This window comes from Arachis ipaensis, chromosome B3 (assembly GCF_059453495.1).
Source record: "Arachis ipaensis isolate K30076 ecotype BB chromosome B3, ASM5945349v1, whole genome shotgun sequence".
NCBI lineage: Eukaryota > Viridiplantae > Streptophyta > Magnoliopsida > Fabales > Fabaceae > Arachis > Arachis ipaensis.
The window spans coordinates 140,526,808-140,549,054 of NC_142438.1; the positions used below are offsets into that span (position 1 = coordinate 140,526,808).

Sequence of the window (22,247 nt, forward strand, 5' to 3'; positions counted from 1 at the left end):
AGAAATTATTAATATTTAGATTAAACTGAACTTTTATTTATATTAGACTAAATATTAAATAATTTTAAAAAAAAATTAAATCATACTTAATAACTTATTACTATTAATCGTTTTTAAAAAAAGTTGGGGACCGAGGTCTCCACTCGCCCCGCCTTATGTCCGTCCCTGGTTTCACGCATATATTGAAAAAAATATAAAATGGTTATTTCTCGATCATATTTCATACAAATTTGTATTTAAAAAAAAAAAAATAACATTACTTTATTTAATTTTTCTCTTATTCGGGGAAAAAATAAATAAGTGAAACTCTCATATTAAAATGTTTTCCATGTTTTCCATGTTTTAATTTATATATAATTGTAAAATATTTTGCATGAATACTCAAAATATTCATTAATTGTTTGCCATATTACTTCAAGAAATGTTAATGCAATGTATTTTTTCTTCCCTTTTTTACTTTATAGTGTTTTTACTTTTTAACAAGCTAAAGCCAGAGAACCAAAAAACACAAAATAATAGCATTTATCAATCAATGGCCAATAAGAAAAATGACTGTTATCCATTGTATTAAAGTTCCATAACTAGTCGCTTATTATATCTATAGGCAGGTCAATAAATAAGGAATTTCAGCTACCTAACAAGAAAATAATATAGGAAACAATAACGTGCCATAAACTTGGTACAAAGAGACAAAACCTTCTAAAAGAAAGTGTAAGTAAAAAAAGAATGAGAACATTCAACATATACCAGGATATGATGCATTTTATCTTGAATCAGAAGTTTCCCTCTGTATATAACTTTTTATTTTGTATTCTTTAATATATTATGCCACAGCAGGCATGTCCTTGAGCCATGGATCTAATGGCTTTCCAATGCAATAAACAATGAAGCCAATTTTCCTGAGCTTATCAGCATCCACAATGTTCCTTCCATCAAATACAAATGCTGGCTTCTGCATTGAATCAAACACCTTCTGATAATCAAGCTTCTTGAACTCATCCCACTCAGTTAGAATGCAGATACCATGTGAGTCCTTAGTTGCCTCGTATGCATCACCAACAATAGAAACTTGTTTTATTGAAGTAGGGCTTGCAGGTTGAAGATGTGAAGGGTGGTCCTTATCAAACTTCTTCATAGACAAATCCTTCAAAATCTGATCTTCAGTTACTTGAGGATCAAATATGCTCAATCTGGCCTTGTCCCCTAAGAGTCCCTTGCATACATCAATAGCTGGTGTCTCCCTTGTGTCCCCTGTATCCTTCTTGAAGGCGAATCCCAAGATCGCAATCTTCTTGCTTGAAACTGTATTGAACATGGACGAAACCACCCGGTTCACGAACCGCGACTTCTGGTAGTCATTCACCTTTACCACCTGTCATAAGTGCACTATTTACTATTTACTATTTACTATATATGCATTCCACATGCATGAGAATTGTTCACTTGGGTGCTAGTTCATATATTTTGGACTTATAGAAAGAAAAGAGTGCTAAGTTTAGTGTACCTGCTTCCAGTAATTCGCAACCTCAGGGAGGCCATTGCACTCACAAATGTAGACCAAATTGAGTATGTCCTTCTGGAAGCATGATCCACCGAATCCAACACTGGCATTCAAGAACTTGGGCCCGACTCTAGAATCCGTCCCGATGGAGTGCGAAACCTGCGAAACATCAGCACCAGTTGACTCACACAATGCAGACATTGCATTGACAGAGGAAATCCTCTGGGCAAGGAAAGCATTAGCAGCAAGCTTTGACAGTTCAGCAGACCAGAGATTAGTGCAGAGGATCCTCTCCTTAGGGACCCAATTAGCATACACATCTCTGAGGGCATTTATGGCTTTTTGCCCCTCAGGTGTCTCCCTTCCACCAATTAGCACCCTATCAGGATTAAACAGATCTTGAATTGCAGTTCCCTCAGCAAGAAACTCAGGATTTGATAGAATTGTGAAATTGATTCCTTTCTTGTTATGTGTCAAGATTCTCTCAATTGCCTCTGCAGTCTTCACAGGGACAGTTGATTTCTCAACCACAATCTTGTCCGACTTCGACACATCGGCGATCATCCTGGCAGCGCTCTCCCAGTAAGTTAAGTCGGCCGCCTTGCCTGCGCCGAGGCCCTGAGTCTTTGTAGGCGTGTTGACGGAAACAAAGATGATGTCAGACTCCGCCACGTGCTTCTCCACCTCCGTGCTAAAGAAGAGATTCTTCCCTCTGCATTGCTTCACCACATCATCCAGCCCTGGCTCGTAGATCGGCAGAGTTCCGCTGTTCCACGCATTGATTCTTGGTTCCGCTATGTCCACCACGGTTACTTGAACGTTAGGGCACTTCAATGCAATCACCGCCATTGTTGGCCCTCCAACATACCCGGCTCCAATGCAACAAATCTTCACCATTTTCTAGGTTTTCTATTTTTAGATTTTCAGCACCTACAATTTATGAAATTGATAATCATTCATCATTCAAATTTCATAGCATATGGAGATCTATTCTAACTCCTATCTATACCACTAAATCTAATATTCTATTGGTGCAATCATTATGTGATGTTACCTAAAATCAGAAAATGAAAGTGTTCTTGTTATCTAATTCTACACGCACACATGCAAACATGAAAAAAGAGACAAATTGTGGAATTAGACAAGTGTATGATACAATAAAATATATGGTAGCAGATCTTAGACAATTCACACAAGTGCCAATATTGGATCTCTATCCACCTACAAACAAAGAGTTCAACTTCAACCAAGTTTCTAAAGGCAACTCAAGATAAGAACATAGCTCGAATGATAACCTTGTTTGTGCGGTAGATTAGAAGAACAGAAGAAAAAGAAGAAAGTGACGGTGATGAGGGTGAAGGTTTGTTTCTGTTATGTGAATGTTTGTGTCTGTTCTGTGGTGAGCTAAAATAGTGGAATGAATTATTTCGGATCTATTTATAATGATGCTATAATTACATTGTAAGTGGCGCTATCAACTCATTAGTATCATATGTACATTTGAGGAATCAATATACATCCGTTCAAATTTCTGAAAATTAATCAATTTATTGTTTTGTTTATTTAATAGCTATAAACGTAAATGTTTACATATTAAAAGCAATGTCTTCTTTTTGTTTCTATTTATCATCTTTCTTGTTTGTTAGCGTTTTTTCCCCCAAATAATAAATATTTTCTTTTTAATTGAATATCATACTTAAATTAAATAAAACCACTGGAACAATAATTTTTTTTCTTTTTTTGTTATTTCTCGCAATACATTCTAACTCAACAAGCCAATAATTAATCGGTCATGAATTTAAACTCCACTTAAGTATTTGTCGGCCAATAATTTATATATATATATATATATATATATATATATATATATATATATATTAAAATTTAAATATTTGATGTTTTCATAAGTGAATAAGTGAGCTATTTATAATTATAAAGATTTTCTTTTTAAATTTTATTACTTATACAAATACTTGAACTAAGTTATGAATAGATTGATTTTCTGTATATAATAAATTAAGTTCATATTCATTTACAATATAGAAAATGAATATGTTTTAACATAATGATCTTGTAGAGTTAAATTTGAAACTCTGTCTAAAGTATATAGGCAAACTTGTTTCTTATTAAGAATAAGAAAGTTAAACCATCGTTAAAAATAAAATAAATTTCATTTTATTATCTTTAAACATTACAAATCATTGAATGTGGTTTCTTTTGCTTTCATGATCTAAACACAAGGTGTACACTATAACCTATATATGTATATATGATTTCGACAGCTATTAAGATGGTTTCAAGAAGTCCTTGAACCATTGAACAGATTGTTTAGGGTATCTCTTTAGATTGTTTTTGTAATCAACAAAGTATAGACCAAATCTTGAACTGTATCCAGCTGCCCACTCCCAGTTATCAAGTAGTGACCACACAAAATATCCCTTCACATTGCAACCATCTCTGCAATTCATCAAATCAGATAATCATTGCTAAGCTTATAATAATACAATTGACAAAAATATATTGGTAGTAATGAAATGAAGCCATAAATTATTAGTACATACTTTATAGCAGCTTGTAAATTAGATAAATAGCCACTGTGGTACCCAATCCGTTTCTCATCCTTTAGAGCATCCTTAATGGAGGTAAATGGGCTATTCCCATCATCCATCCCTGTCATAAGTCACAACCATTGTAGAAAGTAAAGATTTAGCTTTCTAGTCAAAACTATAATATATACACTTTAGTGTTATTTATGGAACATGAAAGTACACAGAACAAAGTATATTTTAGATTAATGCTTTAGATTCTGTGACATAATGTACATAGTAAGCATCAATTATGTAATTTATGTTTTGAAGGTTACCATTTTCTGTGATATAGACTGTAGGGTTTCCATACTTTTGTCTGATGTAGTTCATCAAGGTTCTCATGCTTTGTGGCACTATATACAACCATATAGAATTTGCCTGAGACAACACAGCATTTTAATTTTCAAAATTAGGTGGTGCTAAAATAGATTAGGCCAGGATCTCATATCACATATCAATTAGAAAAAAGAGAAGGTAATGATGCAAAGGCTTACCCTTTTTCCAATAGCTTTAGTACCATTGAATGCTGAAAGCAAGTGAAAAAAAGGAAAATACTTCAGTGACAGTGCAAAACAGAAAAATTACAGTGCCAACAAAATAAAAATAATGACTAGTTGATATTTGATAGTGTAGAACTTACGAAGAGTAACAGCACCAGAATCTGCAACAGTATCATGGAGCAGAACTCCAATGAGATTAGTTTTATTGTCTCTTGCATAAAAAGTGGTGTAATGATTGATTCCCACAAAATCTAAGGAACCTTTCACAAGGGCAGCCTCAGATGGGGTAAATTTTGGGAGCCTGTTCCCTACTCTGCTTCTCATTGAAGCTGGATAATCTCCAAACATCAAAGGATCAAGAAACCTATCATTATAATTAACTTAATTAGTAATTGGAATTTAAATAGGAGTAACGTTATTTGAATATAATATTTGTGAGACACTGGTATTATTAGATAAGATGTGAAATCTATTTGTTCTAAATTTCACATTTCATCTAATAATAAATAAGAATATCTTGATAAGTAGCCTTACCAGCCTAACTGGAAATCTTGTGCTCTTTGAGCAGCTTCAATGTCTTCTTTGGTGTTTGTTGCTGGCTCATACCAAATCACATCAAAGGCTATCCCAAGTGATCCACCCTGTGCAGCCTGTGGAATCACAAGTTCTTTACAAATTACAACCACATAAACTTTTTAATGACATACAGATTAAGAAATTATTAGTTACACAATTTTAGAAGACAACTTTTTTCATATTTCAAGAAAATAAATTATAAATTTGACACATTTTTATATATTCAGTTTTCTTCTTAAAAAGCGTCTCAATTTTCCAAGTACCAAAATGTTTTTCATGTCTACACAGAATTAGAAACCTGCACTAAAAGGTAATGAAAATAGAATTTAATTTCGATGCACTATTAGTGTAAAGTAATTTTATACGTGCATTTAAATACGTAATGTTATATCAGTAAAAATAACTACTTTTCACATTGACAGTGTAAATGATCATCCAAAAAAACGGATCTGATTGCATGACTGTGTAAAATATTTTACACTGTCAGTGGATCAAAATTAACCATAACCATAAAGTCTTCACCTTATACTTTTTTCTATATATATCAGCAACAAGTGCATGAGAACGAAGGACATTATGAGCAACAATGTAAGGTTCAGTAGCAGAGTTGCCAGCCCTACAAAACAGGTGAAGAACAATGGAGCATCTTCCAGGGGCCTGAAGACCAACATCATAGCCTTGTGTGGCAAATGTGTGTGGCTCATTAAATGTGATCCAATGCTTCACTCTGTCCCCAAATTTCTGAAAGCATATCTCAGCATAATTTGCAAAGTCATTTCTGCAAGTGTCACACAATCATTAGTATATTAATTTTACTTGAACTTATCATTAAGCACTGTAAGAATGCAATGACATAACATCACAAAGTTGAAAAATGCTTCATACATGATATCAGCACTGAGCCATCCATTATACTTGTCTTCTAAGGCTTGTGGTAGGTCCCAGTGGTATATGGTCACATATGGTTCAATTCCTGTAAACTCATCAAGCAATCAAAACCATATCTAATAAGTAATAAGCCCTCTTATTTATTTTTGCATCTGCATCTAAACTCTATTACTAAAAAAATCTAATTAATTACCTTTGGCGAGTAATGCGTCTATGAGTTTGTTATAGTAATCAACTCCTGCCTGGTTAATTTCTCCGGTTCCATCTGATACATGAATTTTAAAGCAGGTAAATTTGACATTTATAACTGAAAATATATACTGTATTTGATACTTGATAATTATCATATCAATCCTCTTCCTGAATTTAATTTTGATGTACTGTCAGTGTAAAATAATTTTATACGTGTATCTAATTACGTGTGTATCTAATTACGTAATGCTACATCAGTAAAAAAAATTACATTTCATATTGACAGCGTGAATAGTCATCTAAAAGAACGAATATAATTATACGACTGTGTAAAACACTTTATACTGTGAGTGCATTAAAATTAAACTCTTTCTTTTTCTTGCTGTAAAAATAAAAGAGTGCAGCAATTGATTTTTGTTTGGTATCTTGAAAGGGGAGATTCACAGTGGTGTCAAGTGTCAATCACTTGGGAACTACAACATTATTGTGTTATACGATGAAGTTATAGTACTACCTCACATGATAATGACATAAAGCAACACAATACAATGCAATTTGAGTGAATAGATCAAATTGATGAGATTGAACAATTAGTAGTATTTATAGCAGGTGGTCCACGTCCCTTGGATCACAATTCACAAGCATAATTAAGGCATTAAAGCGTTTACAATGAATAACAAAAGAACTGCATTTTTTTTTTTTTTTTGAAAAAAAATTATAATAAATTAACTGGTTTATAATTAATGTCTATTGAAGGAATATAGTATATAATTGCTTTGCTTACTTGGAAAAATCCGAGTCCATGAAATGGAAAACCTATAGGCGTCCATTCCCATGTCCTTCATGAGTTGAATATCTTCCTGCCCCCAACATCCAATCCAAATTACAAAATTAAACAAATATCAAACTATTATTATATATCAAATATTTATAATATATTTAGCAACATACTTCGTATCGATGGTATTGATCCACTGCAACATCAGCATTGCTGAAATCGAGTATCTTGCCTGAAACAAAAGTTAAAGGGGAAAAAAAATTATTAGCCTCCATTTATTAAGTAAACAATTCCATGAGCTTTGAGTAAAAAATTAATATAAATATAAATACACCTTTATTTTTATCAGCTGAAATTAATCTGATTTTAGTTAGAATAGTTTTCAGACTTTATTTGGATATAGCAACAAAACAGCGAACATAACCAATTTTGTATAAGAATGAGAAACTGTAACTGTCTTAGACATTAAAGTCATATCATATATGCATGACATATGTTTCAACAGGAAAAATACAAATAGCTAATAAATACTCATATTGAAATTTATTATCACTTGACATCAATCTTATTTATATTTAGAATTTTGTTAACTTGTGTTTTAAGAACATAAATTAAGCATATCTTAAAAGAAAATGTTTTATAAAAGTTATGGTAAAATTTAATGCTTTTACATTTTTAATGCATTGAATACACATCAAAAGCATTAAAAAATATTTTATTATTATACTTTTAAAATGTATTCTTAGGACACAAATTAGTTAAATCCTTATATTTGAAAAAAAAAGATCACTAACAGTTTAGTCGATCCAAACCATAATTTAGTACTATATATTAAATTAAATAGAAATTAGAGTTAGAATTAGAATATAATTAAAGAGTAAGTTATGGATATTTAAATATGCATGTCTTTAGGTAGTAATGTATAGTTTATTACCAAAAGTATGTGAGAAAGTATCCCATACAGATGGTCCCCTTCCGTCTTCTTTTACTGCTCCTTCATACTACACAAAAGTCAACAATATTATTAATTCAATCACATGCTTGCATAGTTGTATATGAACAATTATTATATCATTATTGATGAGAGAAAAAAATAAAAAAGAAACGAAAACATGTTATGAAAAGCTAAACAAATAAAAGAGAGACGTTAACAAAATTCTTTTTAAGAACAAGAATAACAGTAGTTAATCAGTGTGCCTGCATAATAACAACAACAATAATATAGTTATTGCATCTAGAAATAAATCTTGTATTGTTAATGTAATATTGTCTTTAACAATCATCAAAACATACTTTTCTACAAGTTTTTTTTTATATAATTTTGATTTTGATATGTTGTGTTTATAAATTTTCTTATGCCATTCGAATTTTTAAGACAATTTTTAATATAGATGAAAAAAATTAACAAATATATTATTAAAATATAGTAAAGTTTATTTATCTTTTAAGTTTTAACCCAAAGGAAACCAGCTAGAGAGCTTGTAGCTTACTAATTACTTAAGTTTAATTCAACAAGTACAGAAAAAATAATTAATTAATTTTAGGTGAATTATAGAATAAAGATGTAAATTTACAAAAAAAAAATTTATAGAATGAAATAATACTTGAAAAACTAGGGTTCACACTTTGAATAATAATAATAATATAATAAAAATAACTACACAAAAAAATTTATATTCTCTTCTTATATATACAATTTTAATCTGTACAGTAGAATGTTCTTTAATTTTATTGTGAATTGAACTTGACTTTTTTATGCTAAAAGTTCGGTGGGTATCCAACATGCATAAACACATGTGATATCCATATCCTGCCCAACAAATGTTAGAACAAATTATTTTTATACTTATATTTTTTTTATGTCTCTTTTTATTTTTATTTTTATTTTTTAACTAAAATTTTTTGTTATTAATTCTTAAATTATTGAATCAATTTGATTATTGAACTTAATTATCAACATAACTTGACCATATAACATCACCTATTATTTTGTATTATAGAGAGGTAAGAATATATTCTTATTATAGCCTTAATTTTTCATAAAATGATTTTTGAATGAAAGAAATAACATTTTAATTCTAAAAAAAATCTTCTTTATATAAAATGTATTAAATGTAAGAAGACATATATTAAAAGAAGACTCCAAGAAATTAAATGTTGATGTGATTTTTTTGTAAATCTACTTGAAAAAATTAAATCTTTTTATCTTCTAAATTTAAAAATTTTATAATAAATAAATTTTTTCATATGAATAGCAAAATGAAATTAAAAAATGTCCAAAGATCAATTTTTCTCCCTTTATTTTTTGTATGCACCTACTTCTAAAAGATATTGTAGATATCCCAACAAAAAATTGGATCATCAAATGCGTGAACCATTTATTTTTTATAAAAGATAGTGTATTTAATTAAACTTAAATTATTTCTGAATGATCAAAATATCACTGTATGTTCTCTGAATTCAGAGACTGTTTTATCAAAATTAAATATTGTAGAGACTAACATGATATTTTATTCGGATTATAATTATAATAGAATATATGAAAGGTAATACCGTTCTACTGGAAATTCATAGCCATTAGGTATAGTGCCACACAGTTCAAGAGCCTCACGTGCATTGTCATCAATTTTGTGCTTTTTATACCATATTTTCTTTTTAGGGAATTCCATACGTTCATGTTTTATAAATGATATAGGTAATTTCATCACATTATTATTTAAGTTTTCTTTCTGGTACATTCTTGGCCCTTCCTTTTGCCTTTAATCTTCCTTTCCGTCAAAAGAAAAAGGAAATAAAAAACAGAAGATGAGGAAAAGAAGAAAGCCTCCACTATTGTGTTGATTCAATCTCAAAATTTCCAATATTAAAAAAATTTGAAATTATCTTTTTCTGAAAAATAAAATCAATGAGAGTCAAACAATAAGGTAGTGCGTGACCGGAATGAGGACAAAGTTTGTTATATTATTATATGGCATCCACCAATCAAACGATATAATTCATAACAATATAACGGGCAATAACACTATTAATCTGGCAGTGGTTGTTGTGGTTCTTTTTATCAATCTTATCTTCTCTCCATCACTCATCTCCGGTAACGGTTTCTTCTATTCATGCTCCGCACCATTGATACCATCTAAAACCTCGAAACATATACCTACCTATTTATTTTTCATATTTTATTATTCCTAACTTCTCAACAAGTGGCTATCGAGATAATTAATATTTAAGTGATTAAACGAGATAAAACTCATAAAAGTATAGAGGGATATTAGAACGCTATCAGAATTTATTAGTCATTAATATTTAAAAATATTAAATAAAATATGTGATTAAATTATTAAATTAAATAAATTAAATTAAAAAAATTAAATTAACGACGACTAAATATAATAAATTCTGATAATACGAATAGTTTTCAAAATATAAGTACCTGATATTTATCGGAGTTTTCTAGAAGAGAAGAGAAGACTAACCTGAAAGGCAGAAGAAGCAGTGCCAAATGTAAAGCCGTTAGGAAAGTCCGCCCTGCTTATCTCCGATTTACACATCGCAACTTGAAGCATCAGTGTAATTACCATGGCTGCCATTATGCCTCTTCTCAACCCCATACTTACTTATTAACAATCAGAAGAAGGAAAAATTGTATGTACAAGTGATGATGATAGATGTAGGAGCTTATACATAATTATATATAGATATAAGAGAGAGAAAGGCGGGATTAGCGGTACAGATTGGGGAGAGTGTGAATGGGGAAAGGTATCATGCTAGAAAAAGAAAGGGAATGTGGCCATATGCCCATATCATGCTATGTTGTTAGTTGTTACTTGTTAGTGCGTGCTGGTGGGGGTTCTGTTACAATGGTCAAATTCTGTTTATTAATATTAGAGAAATTTTAGTTGTATCGGAATATTTTAAAAAAAAATTTAGGAGTGAGATTCGAATTCAAAACCTTCGAGTAAAAATGAAAAAATGATGTTTTTTTTTTATTAAGATAAGAAGACAGAAAAATTATGTCTTGTATTATTATTATTATTATTATTATTATTATTATTATTATTATAAGAAATTATTTATATATAATATATATTATATAAATTCGTTATTTGGATGTTGGCCTAATACGGAAGAACATCTCTCTCAGACTCTCACACACACCATGAATGTTTGGATTGCTTTCCCATCTTGTTTTCTCACCACATTTTTATTTTTTATATATCAGTACTAAAAATTAGTCATTATATATTTATATATAAATATATATTATTTAATTTATTTTTTAATATATATTTTATATTTTAATATTTATTATAATTAATTTTGATATACACTTAACAACTTAATATAATTATTTTATCTTTATCCCTTTTTAAAAATCTAATACACGCATATCCGGCATACATCTTAATCAATATAATGTGATTTTATACTAATATCTTCGTAAGTTCGTATATTGGAGGGATCTGTTTTAATTAGGTATTACTTTTATTGACTTGTTCATTCAATAACTAACTTATTTGTGGTGAAATTTATCCTCAATTGTTGAATTTTAACATCATACTATTAGATCAATCTACTAAAAATTAATAAATTTTAAAATTAATTAATTTAAAATTTGGAATTTTGATTATATATCATGATAATACTTTATTTTTAAATATATTAACAGTTTTAAATTACATATGAATTAGATTATATTTATTAATATCAGAATTTTCTGAAACTTAATCAAACTATATCAGATGAGCAACATTTCTATTTTGCAATTGAATCAATACTAATCAATTCTCTAATTTTTTCATTAAAGATATTGACCTCTTAATTTTTCTCGTTTAATAAATTGATTATTAAAATAATTATCAGATATTAAATTGATAAATTCATAATGTATATATACACAGAGTTATTATTTGACAATATAAATTAAGAGTCACAGCTAGTAAAGTTACAATGGACGTAGCAGCACAATCCGATTTTGAGAAAATGTCTGGCTATCTAGTGGGGTCTTGAAGGAGATGTTCCCAAGACTGTTCTCGATCTCAAACCTTAAAGGATCTGTTATTGGGACTGTGAGTTTTGGGATGGATTAGAGTGGATATGGAGCTTCCAGTGGAGGAGATCGCTGTTTCAATGGGAATTGGAGCTTTTGAACCAACTCCATGAGATCTTACTGACAGTAAAGCTATCAACTAAGAGAAGGATAGGGTTGTCTGAAAATTTGATAGAACTGGTATTTTCTCGACTAAATCATTTGTACAGGTGATGCAAGAAGCGGTCTCCCCAAAGAAAATAACGAACTATAACTTTACTAGTGTTGTTTGGAGGGGTTTCGTCCCACACAGGGTTGAACTGTTTACTTGATTTGTGTTGATTGAGAGGGTGAGTACTAAAGAACGACTATCCAGACTAGGTGTTATTGGTCAGAGTGATAATATGTGTGCTTTATGCAGTAAGACTGTTGAGTTCGCTTTTCATCTGTTTATTAGTTGCGAGATCACTTGGCAGGTGTGGAGTGCGTGGCTGTTCGCCCTTGGAAGGTCATGGACCATACCAAGTACACTGAAGCAACACTTTGAGAGTTGGACGCATGCGGCACGGAGAAAGTTTGAGAGAAAGAGGTGATTGGTTGGATTCTTTACTGTTATTTGGGCAATTTGGCTAGAGAAAAATGATCGAATTTTCAATAACCATGGCTCAGAAGTCGTCGAAATAATTAACAGGTCCTTCATGTTCTCTGATGAGTGGCTTGGTGGTGCTTTCTTTGGTTGTTGATGGCAATGACAAAAATAACCAAAAGTTGATACCACTCTTAAAATTATTAGTAATATTTGTAATTTGAGATTTACTTATGTTCTTGACTCTAATTACTCTACTGTGCTATGTTGAGTAATTCAAACAAAAAAGAGTCACAGTTAGTATATATATGTATGCAAACGAATTCATCCTCGTCATATCGTTCATGGATATGGTTCTATGTACGTTAGGACTTTCTTATGTTCTTATTAGAATTAATTAAGACTATCTATCTAATAATAGGGGTCGTTTTAGTATAAGTAAATTTAATTTTAGATAAAATTTTATATGTCATGAAAAATTCTTTTGAGCAGAGGATTCAAACCGTAAACCATTCTGATTCTCCAGGCTGCAGAGAAATAAGGACTAATACTTTTCTGTTAAATATTTATAACCAAATATAAAGAATTAGTTGTCAATGAATTATAATTTAAATGATATATTTTTTTTTATATTCAATTAGAAGTTTTGAGTTTAAATTTGACTCTTAACTTTAAAATATATATATATATATATATATATATATATATATATATATATATATAAAATTAGTTATACGTATTAAATCTAAAAATTACTTCATAAAATGAAGTAAAGTTTTTATACTTAAAGACTCTAGTATTATCATCCTCGCTCACGCTCGAGACCAGAGTTTAATGTAAATTAATTATTGTACGACTAAATTAATTGTATTTATATCTAAGAATGTAAATTAAAGCTTGCTGTAGCCATGTAGGACTACTAGGACTATACTCCAACAACCATAGGATAGAGTTTAATGCTATAAATCTTAAATTGGAAAAGATTAATTGAACATTAAGAGTAGGGTTTAAATAAAATAAAGAAACCTCTTACATCTCCTAAAAAGCATAAAAAATGAGGAAAAACAATGATAAACAACAAGATTATTTTATTCAAATAAATAATAAACATACATGTCGTATTTACTAACATTATAACTTGATGTTATGATATATTTTTTTCCTTTACAACTTGTAGCATTAGCATATATATTGCAATGACAAAAGTAAAATGTTTTGGATAAAAAATTTTAAAAGAACGTTACAAACAATAACTATACTTTTCCAATAAAAAATAAAATAATAAAATTCTAACTAAAAATATCTTTTTTACTTATTTATATAATTAAATTATGTGAATGCCTTTTCATAATCCGAGTGACTTGTTATCATTTATGTCTGCTGTACTTAAAACGTTATGCATTAATTAATAGTCAATCTTTTATCAAATCCTAATTAAAATCGTACTGCATTAAGGAATAATTCTCAAACGCGTTATATAATTTAAGTATGGTAATATTAGAGAGACAAAAAAAAATAATAAAAAATTATCTTATTTAATATTTATTAATTATTGTGATAATTAATAAATATTAAATAAGATAAGTTATAGTTATTTTTTGTAATTTTTATTACTACCAAATATTACTGTTTAAGTCAAGATTTATGTTAAAAACATTTAACTAAAAAAGGAAGATGTCATCATTCTATTTTTGTGGTCTCAACATATTAAAGTATTAAACGCTTTATATTTTAATTTGATACTTTTTATTTTTTATTTTCTTTTCTTTATTAGTGAAACATTTTTCTTTCTAAATTCACTTTTTACTAACTGATTTTTTTCGAAAATCTATAGTCTCTTCCTCTACAGTATTAAAATAAATTATTTCATTTTTTTTTTTACAAAAATACACTTCAATTTTAATTATACACAGATTAGCGATGTTTTTTATTGATTAAAATTACAATAATTATAAAATATTTATTTCATTAATATAATAAATTGTATTTATTTTTTCATTCTTAAAGGCTCTAAAAACAAATTCGGAAGGCGATCAGGTAGTGTAATTTTTTAATTTTAATGGTAAATTTAGTATTAAATAAATGTGCTTTCTCTTTTTAAATATCTATGAGGATTCTAAAGTTGATTTTTTTGTTGTTGAGAATTTAGAAAGTTAAAACCCCTAAAGATTGTACACTTTTTTTTGGCTAGTTGCTAATGAAATTCTTTTGACAAATGAGATTGAGTTTGCAGGCACATGACACAAGAGAATACTTGCTCAGTTTGTGGTTCTTCTTCAAAATCTTTGCTCCACGTCCATTGTGAGTATAGAGTCGCAAAAAATACGTGAAGAGCATTGCCGCTTCATTGAGTTTTGGTAAGTTCTTTGACCAATTCCTCTTTTTCCGATTGTTAAAGAACTTATTAACTCAATCTTATTTTCCAAGGCGTTCTTTGACCCTTGTTGTTTACTTGCATCCGATGCTCTCTCTGGCATCGTCGTAACTGTTCGATTCCTCGCAGGTCCGGTAAGATGAAGAGTTGTATGGGATGGGATGGGATTTGGATCTTGAACGCGAGATCTGTGGAATGGAAGGCTGGTGGGACTCGTCGATTGATTGGCGGGTGGAGTCACCTGCAAGGACACTCCAATACTAAAGTAAGCGTTTGTACAAAAAAACGACGAAATTAGGGTAAGGTGTGATGTACCTTGGAGAGGAGTAGGTTCCTTCCCTTTATCCCTTGTCCTCGAGTGGACCTTTTTACTTGGACCCAATTGTCTGAAAGCTGCCAACTATCCAGACGATAGTGAAGGGTATTGTGTTATGTGATGGCTCGGACGTATTGATATCCCGTCGGGTCGTGGGTCCGTCGGATGGACCCCAATTTTTGTTGGGTGGGTCGGAATAGCAACAAATATATTTTTGAGAGGGACAATGCAGTAAATGAAAGTAAGATTTATGATTTGGCTGTACACTTACCAAAGAGTATAACTTATATTAGGAGATAGTTTGGGTAAAGAAAAGAATTGGATGCTTTGCTGAAAAACAAATCCGTTGGATACCCCCAAACTTGCCTCCCCCCTATTAAGCTGAATTCTAATGGTTCTGTTACAAAGGACAGTCAGACGGTTTGCGTTTTACTTGTTATAGTGCGAGTCTAGGTAATTGTATGGTAACTTAGCAGAACTATGGAGTATTCTGTTAGATTTGGAATTGACTCTAAACTTTGGGTGTACATAAATATTTACATGGAAGTGAACTCTAAGGTAGCACTACCTTCAAAAAATCATTAAATTGCACTCTACAAAAATATTAGTTTTGGCTATTAAAAAACAGTGTAGTAAATTAAGTAATTGGAACATTTATCTTGAGTTTCAAAAAAAAAAAAATGTTTGTACAGATAGATTGACATGACAAAAACATGAGTTTCAACTGGAATGTGTTATTTTTTTTTCTTTTCTATTTTTTTGTGTATTTTTTTTAAGTTTTCATGCAAATTTTATTGAAACTACATTTTCTAGGATAGTTTTTATTTAGTTTTTTTTCCGGGGCTTTATGTCCATCATCTATAAAAAATAAATTGTATTTATTTTTAATATTTTACCACATAATTATAAAATATTTTTACTTTTTAAAAAACATTTAATTCAATATTTTTATACATTTCATGGTTAATGAAATATATATTTAAAATGCATTTTATTACATTAATTAATTATATATTTATATTGGTATTGCAATTTGAATCTATAAAAAAATTTATTGCTAACTTAATTATTTAAATTTTGTTGTAAAACAAACTAAGAAGTACTTAATTTTAATCTAGCAAAGTAACAAGAAAGAGTAGTTTAATTTAAATATCTAAACGAGGAGAATTTGTTTATTTATTTTTACCAATTGGATTGAATGGATAGATATGAGATCCAAATCAATTAAGTCCTGTATCTCATTTAATAATAAAACTATAAAAGAACATGAACCAATCAATATAGAGTAAACATAGGGGTAAATATAACACGCACAACACTTTTAACGTCACAATCTTGCTTCATTGAATCAATGCAGCATCCCCTCTTTCACTACTTACTTTTAAATTCATAAACTAGCTAAGGTACAATATACACAACATGACATTTCATCTTGTATGATATATGCAAAGATGAAATTTCCTTGTAATTTCCGTTTAACACGTTAACTACTAGTTAATTAGTAGTAGTAACAATCGATATAGATATAGTCATATAGATATAAAAGATTGTCATTTTATTTATTTATTTATTTTCCGCGGTTCAATATGCCATGTTATCAACCATAAATTGTACGTTAGCTTTTTTTTTTTTAAGGTATTTTTTAACTCAATAAATTAAGTATTAATTCGTCACGAATTTGAATTTTATTTAACATTGGTCTATTGTTAGGTAATCAATTATTACATATATAAATCGAAATTTGAATTTTTAATACTTATTTAAGCAGATGAATAAGTTGATTATTTTTGTTTTAGTTAAATCTTAGAAGTTAGAAGGAACACGTCCACGCGCTACCATTCTCGTACTTTAATACTGGACTCCTTAGTTAACAGAGTATTACACTCAAATTTATTGAATTGATTAGCTAATTAAAACGATAAAATCTTCAAGCTTTCAATTTCGTAGAAGGAACATATATAACACGAACTCACTCTTCTAAGCATTAATGGTATATACGTACGTACGATGAAAACTTTATCTATAATATGGGAAATGCTAGGTAAACAATTATTATTTTGAACAACATGAACAATTATCAATCAAATAAAAATACAGTACATCTTAGTTTAATGCTACTAATTAAATTTAAGATTAATTTATTCTTTTAACCCTATTAATTCACATTGTTTACATATTGTTCAAAAATGTTGTTGGTTATCTATACTTTTCCATATAATATATATTAGATTCTGTTGTTTTGTTTATTTTTTTTTTCCCTTTCTTTTCGGTGAATTTTCCTCCTTATTGCTTTCAAGGAACAAATAAGGCCCATTCTTATATGCTTTAATTTTAACGATAGGTTCCGTACAGAATAATAGTATATAACTATATGAGTAAATTGTTAAATTAATTTTCGAAAAAAATATTCATTTTTTAAATTAATTTTAAAATATTTTTTTAACGTAATTCGTATTTTAAAGACCTTAAATTAGTTGTTAGTTTTTCTATCATTTTTATTATTAACGGTGTCAAAATTTATTGATATGATATATTAAGAAATATCACAACACATACTTATTAGTAGACTAATAGTCCTAATTGATTATTAACATGATTAATTTATGAAATTTGATCAAATTAACTCCAAATTAAAAAATTTCAATACGTCAAGTTCTTCTCTCAATTAGGTTTTGATTTAATCTAATTTCATAAATTTATTATGTTAATAGTCAATTAAGACTCATAGATATGTGTTGTGGTATCACTTAACATGCTACATTAGCAAATTTTAACACTTTTTTTTATTAAAAATAGAAGACTCGAACCCGCAACCTCTTAATTGAGTATGATGAGACTATGCCATTTTAACACTTATTAACAAAGAAAATGACAAAAATATTAACATAACTAATTTAAAATTTTTAAAAGACGAATTTGATGAAAAGAAACTTTCGAGAACGAATTTAAAAAACAAGTAATTTTTTAAGAATTAATTTGACCATTTACTAATATATATATATATAGTGGCTGCTGGAATGATTATTGGATGAATTTGAAAAAAAATAGTTTTAGTTACATAACAACTATTGCTGGTTGTGTATAAAGTTTTCCAACTAATTAAAATGTGCACTCTAATAATGAGAGTTCTACAAAACAATCTAATCAATTGAAAAAATGTATACAATGACCAAACAAGATAAGAAGATAATTCATTCATTTAGCTAAACGGATCAAAACAATTTGACAAAAGAAAGTGTATGAATCATTTTCATTTTCATTGAGGAATACATTTTATGATAGAAAATATCATCGTTCCAAATTGTTTTTCATTTACATAATCATAAAGTACCAAATTTTTAAAGTAAAGATGCTTAATTTAAAATGGAGGTTTTATTAATTTGGTATCTCGCATGATCCATAAGTATTTCTTGTAGATAACTAAAATACCCCTTTATTAAAATATGATAGAGCAAAAAGTAGGTGTTTTTGTCTGACCTATTAAAAAGATAAGAAGAACGCGACGATGAGAATTAAAATAATGCACCAGCTCTAGCGCTAATCCAGATTTGTTCCTAATAATAATTTGGTTGAATGAATGTCTTTCATATTTGGAAGAGATCAGAACAATGATTAAAGGGTGAATGACACATAAATATGAAAGAAAAGTGTGGTGCCGCAATCTCGTCTAATTAAAATCTAACGTGTATAATACGGATTTGGATTTTTTAAATTTGGAATTTTATTTTATAGAATAAAATGTGATTTTTTATTTTTTATTTTGTAGGTAGGACAAAAAGAATATAAACAATAAATCATTTAAAATTAAGAGATCACATTATTTTATTCTCTAAAATAAAAATTTAAAATTTAAAAGATCAAAATTCGTATTATATACATGTACGCTGTCTCTCCATATTTAAACATATCATCCACTGCACATATTAATTAATTTGCCGACATTATATTTAATTTAAGAGGTTGATTTTTATAGACTAATATATAAATTTTATATAATTATTTAATTAAATTTATGTGTTTAAATAATTTTTTAAATAATAATTTAAAATAAATAAAAATATATAATTTAATTATTTATATAAATTTTTTTTATGGACAGTATTTAAAAATTAACATTTTTAATTTGTTATCCAATGGCTTCTTGCCATTTTTTTTTTGTTTTCATACAAGGTCAAAGGATTCTTAAAAGTTAAAAGCGTAATCATCATATGGTGACAAACAACCATTTTTGGGAAGAACTTATTTCTTAAGTTTACATTTATATATGATGATTCACATGTGCATTACGTGTACTAACAGAGACATGCATCTTTTCCTATTATAAATTCACTTAAGAAAAATTCACCACCAAGTTTAATTTAGATTGTCAACTAACAATCCCTAATTAAATTAACAACGTCAGTATAATTTTTAGGTGTAATATTTCGAGTATCCGAGAGTTGAAAACCAACAATTACGTTGCGTTTGATTTTTGTAGAGGATACAAAGACCTAGAAAATAAATATTTAAAAAGTGTTTGAATAAAAAAATATAGATATATTATTTTAAAAATAATTTTTTTATTTTTATATTTATTTTTAAATGAAAGACAATTATAGACACAGAATTTTAGGAGGATAGGCATGAATTTAAAAAAAAAAAATTCAAAACTCTAATTTAAGTTTCTTTTTTGCATCTCATTTTTAGAGAGATATTCAAAAAATACAAAAGTACTATTTTTTTCTGTTTTTTTTTTTTATTTCTGTGATTTTCTTCTTTCATTGTGTTCTTTTTTTTCAATTGGAGTAAAAAGATCAAATTCATTGCTTATTGAATTTCTTAATTTACACAATTAAAAATTCAGAAGCAAAAACATAAAAAATTTAAAGAATACAAAAATAAATGTTAAGTTGGACAAGAAAGACTAAAAAAGGTTAAGTAACAAGGAAAGAAAGAGTGAGAGACAGAGGGAGAAAAAAGAAAATATGAAAAATGTATCTATTTTAATTATTTTGTATAATATTTTAGTCTTGTCTATATATATCTAAATATAATATTAAACATTATATTAGTGTCTTATATATTATATTTAAACACAATATACAAAAAATAATTTTTAATATTTTTATTTTATTGTCTTAATTTCAATGTTATATTCTATCCTATTCATAAAAACAAACACAATCTTAATTCCTAGTAGTAGCTCTGAGTTCCTACTACATACATGTCATCCTTAAAAAGAAAATCTGAAATATGATATTTAAACAACTCAAACAAATATTTTTATATATGGTTAAGTACTTCAATATTTGTTTTTTGGTTTAGAAGTACTTCACTAATTTTTCTTTTTTGGTATTGAATGTACTTCAATATTTATCTGTGTTAGAATATGTTTTTTTTTTTGTATGGTTGGGTTTTTAACAAATTTCAAAAGCTATAATGGGCTTGTTGGATTGACAGATCGTGTATCATAGTCTTTTAACTCAATCAGCTGCCACATCTAACTGGGCCGCTATCGTGCTGCGATGGTCCAACTAGGTGTCCATATTGGTTAAATATTTTGGATCAGTTCAGAACCACAACCGATAACAATATTTAAACGTTTTGTTTTTGTATGGAATATTTTTTTGTGTTTAAATATTAACAAAAAAAAAATTATCCTATACTAGAGTGTATGAAATATAATAATTTAACTAATTTATCAATCCATTAACATTAACGAGTATCAGTATGGCATGCATACTAATAAATATTTATCATAAAAATTAGTTTAAAAATTAACTTAAAAAATTTGCATATTCTAAAACTATATTTATCTCTAAATAATTTAGAGTGGTGTGATTCCATCATTCATCTTATTTTTTAAAATAAAGCTCAAAATACTTTTTTATTTATTTTATATTTTATTATTAATACATTATAATTATATATTTAAAAGTCTAGAATCCATAAAGAATAAAAACAATCTTAAATTATAAATTTTTTATTTTTACATTTTTGTGACTATATTTTTATTCAATAAATTAATTATCCATACGTTCTTTTATTCCAAATTAAATAACAATATTAAATAAAAAAGTCTCATAAATAACATGATCTATTACTCTTTGTATTAACTGTGCTATGTTTTTATTTGATTAGTAATTGTTTATGTTGTTTAAAATGGTCATTATTTATCTAACACTCTCCTTCAGAAAATTGAATTTAAAATGATTGATGAATCCATGAAATAGGAACGGATACAAATGTGTCTCCACCGCACGGAACATGCATGTTGATACGTGTTGTGAAAGAGTGGCCTCATTCCATGGACGTGGCAGAAGATGCAAAAAGTATGTATAATAATACCGACTCGCATCTGGGAATATATATACCCTACTCATTCATTCTCATCTCTTCCATCCTCGTCTTTTATTTAACATAACAATGGCGCAGGAACAGCCAAGCCGAGAGCAGTTATTACAAAACGCTCCTACTATCGGCGACCAGCGTGAGCAGCAGGCTGATGTTAGGAAGAGCGAGGATCGTGATCGGGGCAGAGAGGAGCTTGGAACTCGGGCGGCAGGTGCGCCTGACCCGGGCCCCACTTCGGAATCGGACCCATATGACGTGACTGATTATGGAACTATAATGTTTGACAATTCTGCTTGTGCTGCGTTTGGTGGGACTGAGACTGGAGCAAGGAACAGGAACCCGAGCGTCAGGGACCTTGATTAGCTTATATGCATCACTACTACTCTTATCTCTCTCTGTTTCGCTGTAAATAAATAATAATAAATACAAGAAATTAGGGAGGTCAATAAATATACAATATATAAGCATAAGTTATTAAGTTCTAGCTATATATATATATGGTAGGGTGCACTTTCTAGTTTGTTCCTAATCAGAATCCGAGGAAAATATATATATGTCTATATAGCTTGTAGTGGATGAGGAATTTGAT

At 28.7% G+C, this 22,247-nt stretch overlaps 2 protein-coding genes across 5 annotated transcripts; both read right to left on the reverse strand.

Annotated features, from left to right (window-relative positions):
• Positions 1–761: 761 nt before the first annotated feature.
• Positions 762–2,921, reverse strand: LOC107631835 (UDP-glucose 6-dehydrogenase 1-like). 4 transcript variants are annotated; one of them, XM_016335404.3, is made up of 3 exons: positions 2,797–2,921; positions 1,505–2,431; positions 762–1,372 (listed from the first exon to the last, which is right to left on the reverse strand). In XM_016335404.3, the coding sequence occupies exons 2-3, from the start codon at positions 2,396–2,398 to the stop codon at positions 824–826; spliced, it is 1,443 nt and encodes a 480-aa protein (XP_016190890.1). In that variant the 5' UTR covers positions 2,399–2,431; positions 2,797–2,921; the 3' UTR covers positions 762–823. The 4 variants fall into 4 exon arrangements, with proteins under 4 accessions (XP_016190890.1, XP_088364818.1, XP_088364819.1 ...); XM_088508692.1 differs by having other exon boundaries at positions 1,505–2,410; positions 2,797–2,902; XM_088508693.1 differs by having other exon boundaries at positions 1,505–2,410; positions 2,785–2,900.
• A 732-nt stretch (positions 2,922–3,653) lies between these two features.
• BGLU40 (beta glucosidase 40) lies at positions 3,654–10,877 on the reverse strand. The gene is made up of 13 exons (XM_088508689.1): positions 10,497–10,877; positions 7,958–8,024; positions 7,197–7,255; positions 7,030–7,105; positions 6,247–6,318; positions 6,051–6,138; positions 5,688–5,943; positions 5,124–5,239; positions 4,730–4,953; positions 4,584–4,615; positions 4,365–4,467; positions 4,063–4,171; positions 3,654–3,958 (listed from the first exon to the last, which is right to left on the reverse strand). Exons 1-13 carry the CDS (start codon positions 10,629–10,631, stop codon positions 3,787–3,789), a joined length of 1,509 nt encoding a protein of 502 aa, XP_088364815.1. The 5' UTR covers positions 10,632–10,877; the 3' UTR covers positions 3,654–3,786.
• Between the last annotated feature and the right edge of the window lie 11,370 nt (positions 10,878–22,247).

Bases quoted from the DNA above. Each gene is read 5' to 3' on its own strand.
- LOC107631835 (XM_016335404.3), bottom strand. From the start codon at position 2,398: ATGGTGAAGATTTGTTGCATTGGAGCCGGGTATGTTGGAGGGCCAACA. The intron at 1,373-1,504 runs GTACACTAAACT...CACTTATGACAG, and splicing joins TTGCGAATTACTGGAAGCAG to GTGGTAAAGGTGAATGACTA.
- BGLU40 (XM_088508689.1), bottom strand. From the start codon at position 10,631: ATGGGGTTGAGAAGAGGCATAATGGCAGCCATGGTAATTACACTGATG. The intron at 4,616-4,729 runs GTAAGTTCTACA...ACTTGCTTTCAG, and splicing joins TTCTGGTGCTGTTACTCTTC to CATTCAATGGTACTAAAGCT. The intron at 4,172-4,364 runs GTAACCTTCAAA...GACTTATGACAG, and splicing joins AGTCTATATCACAGAAAATG to GGATGGATGATGGGAATAGC.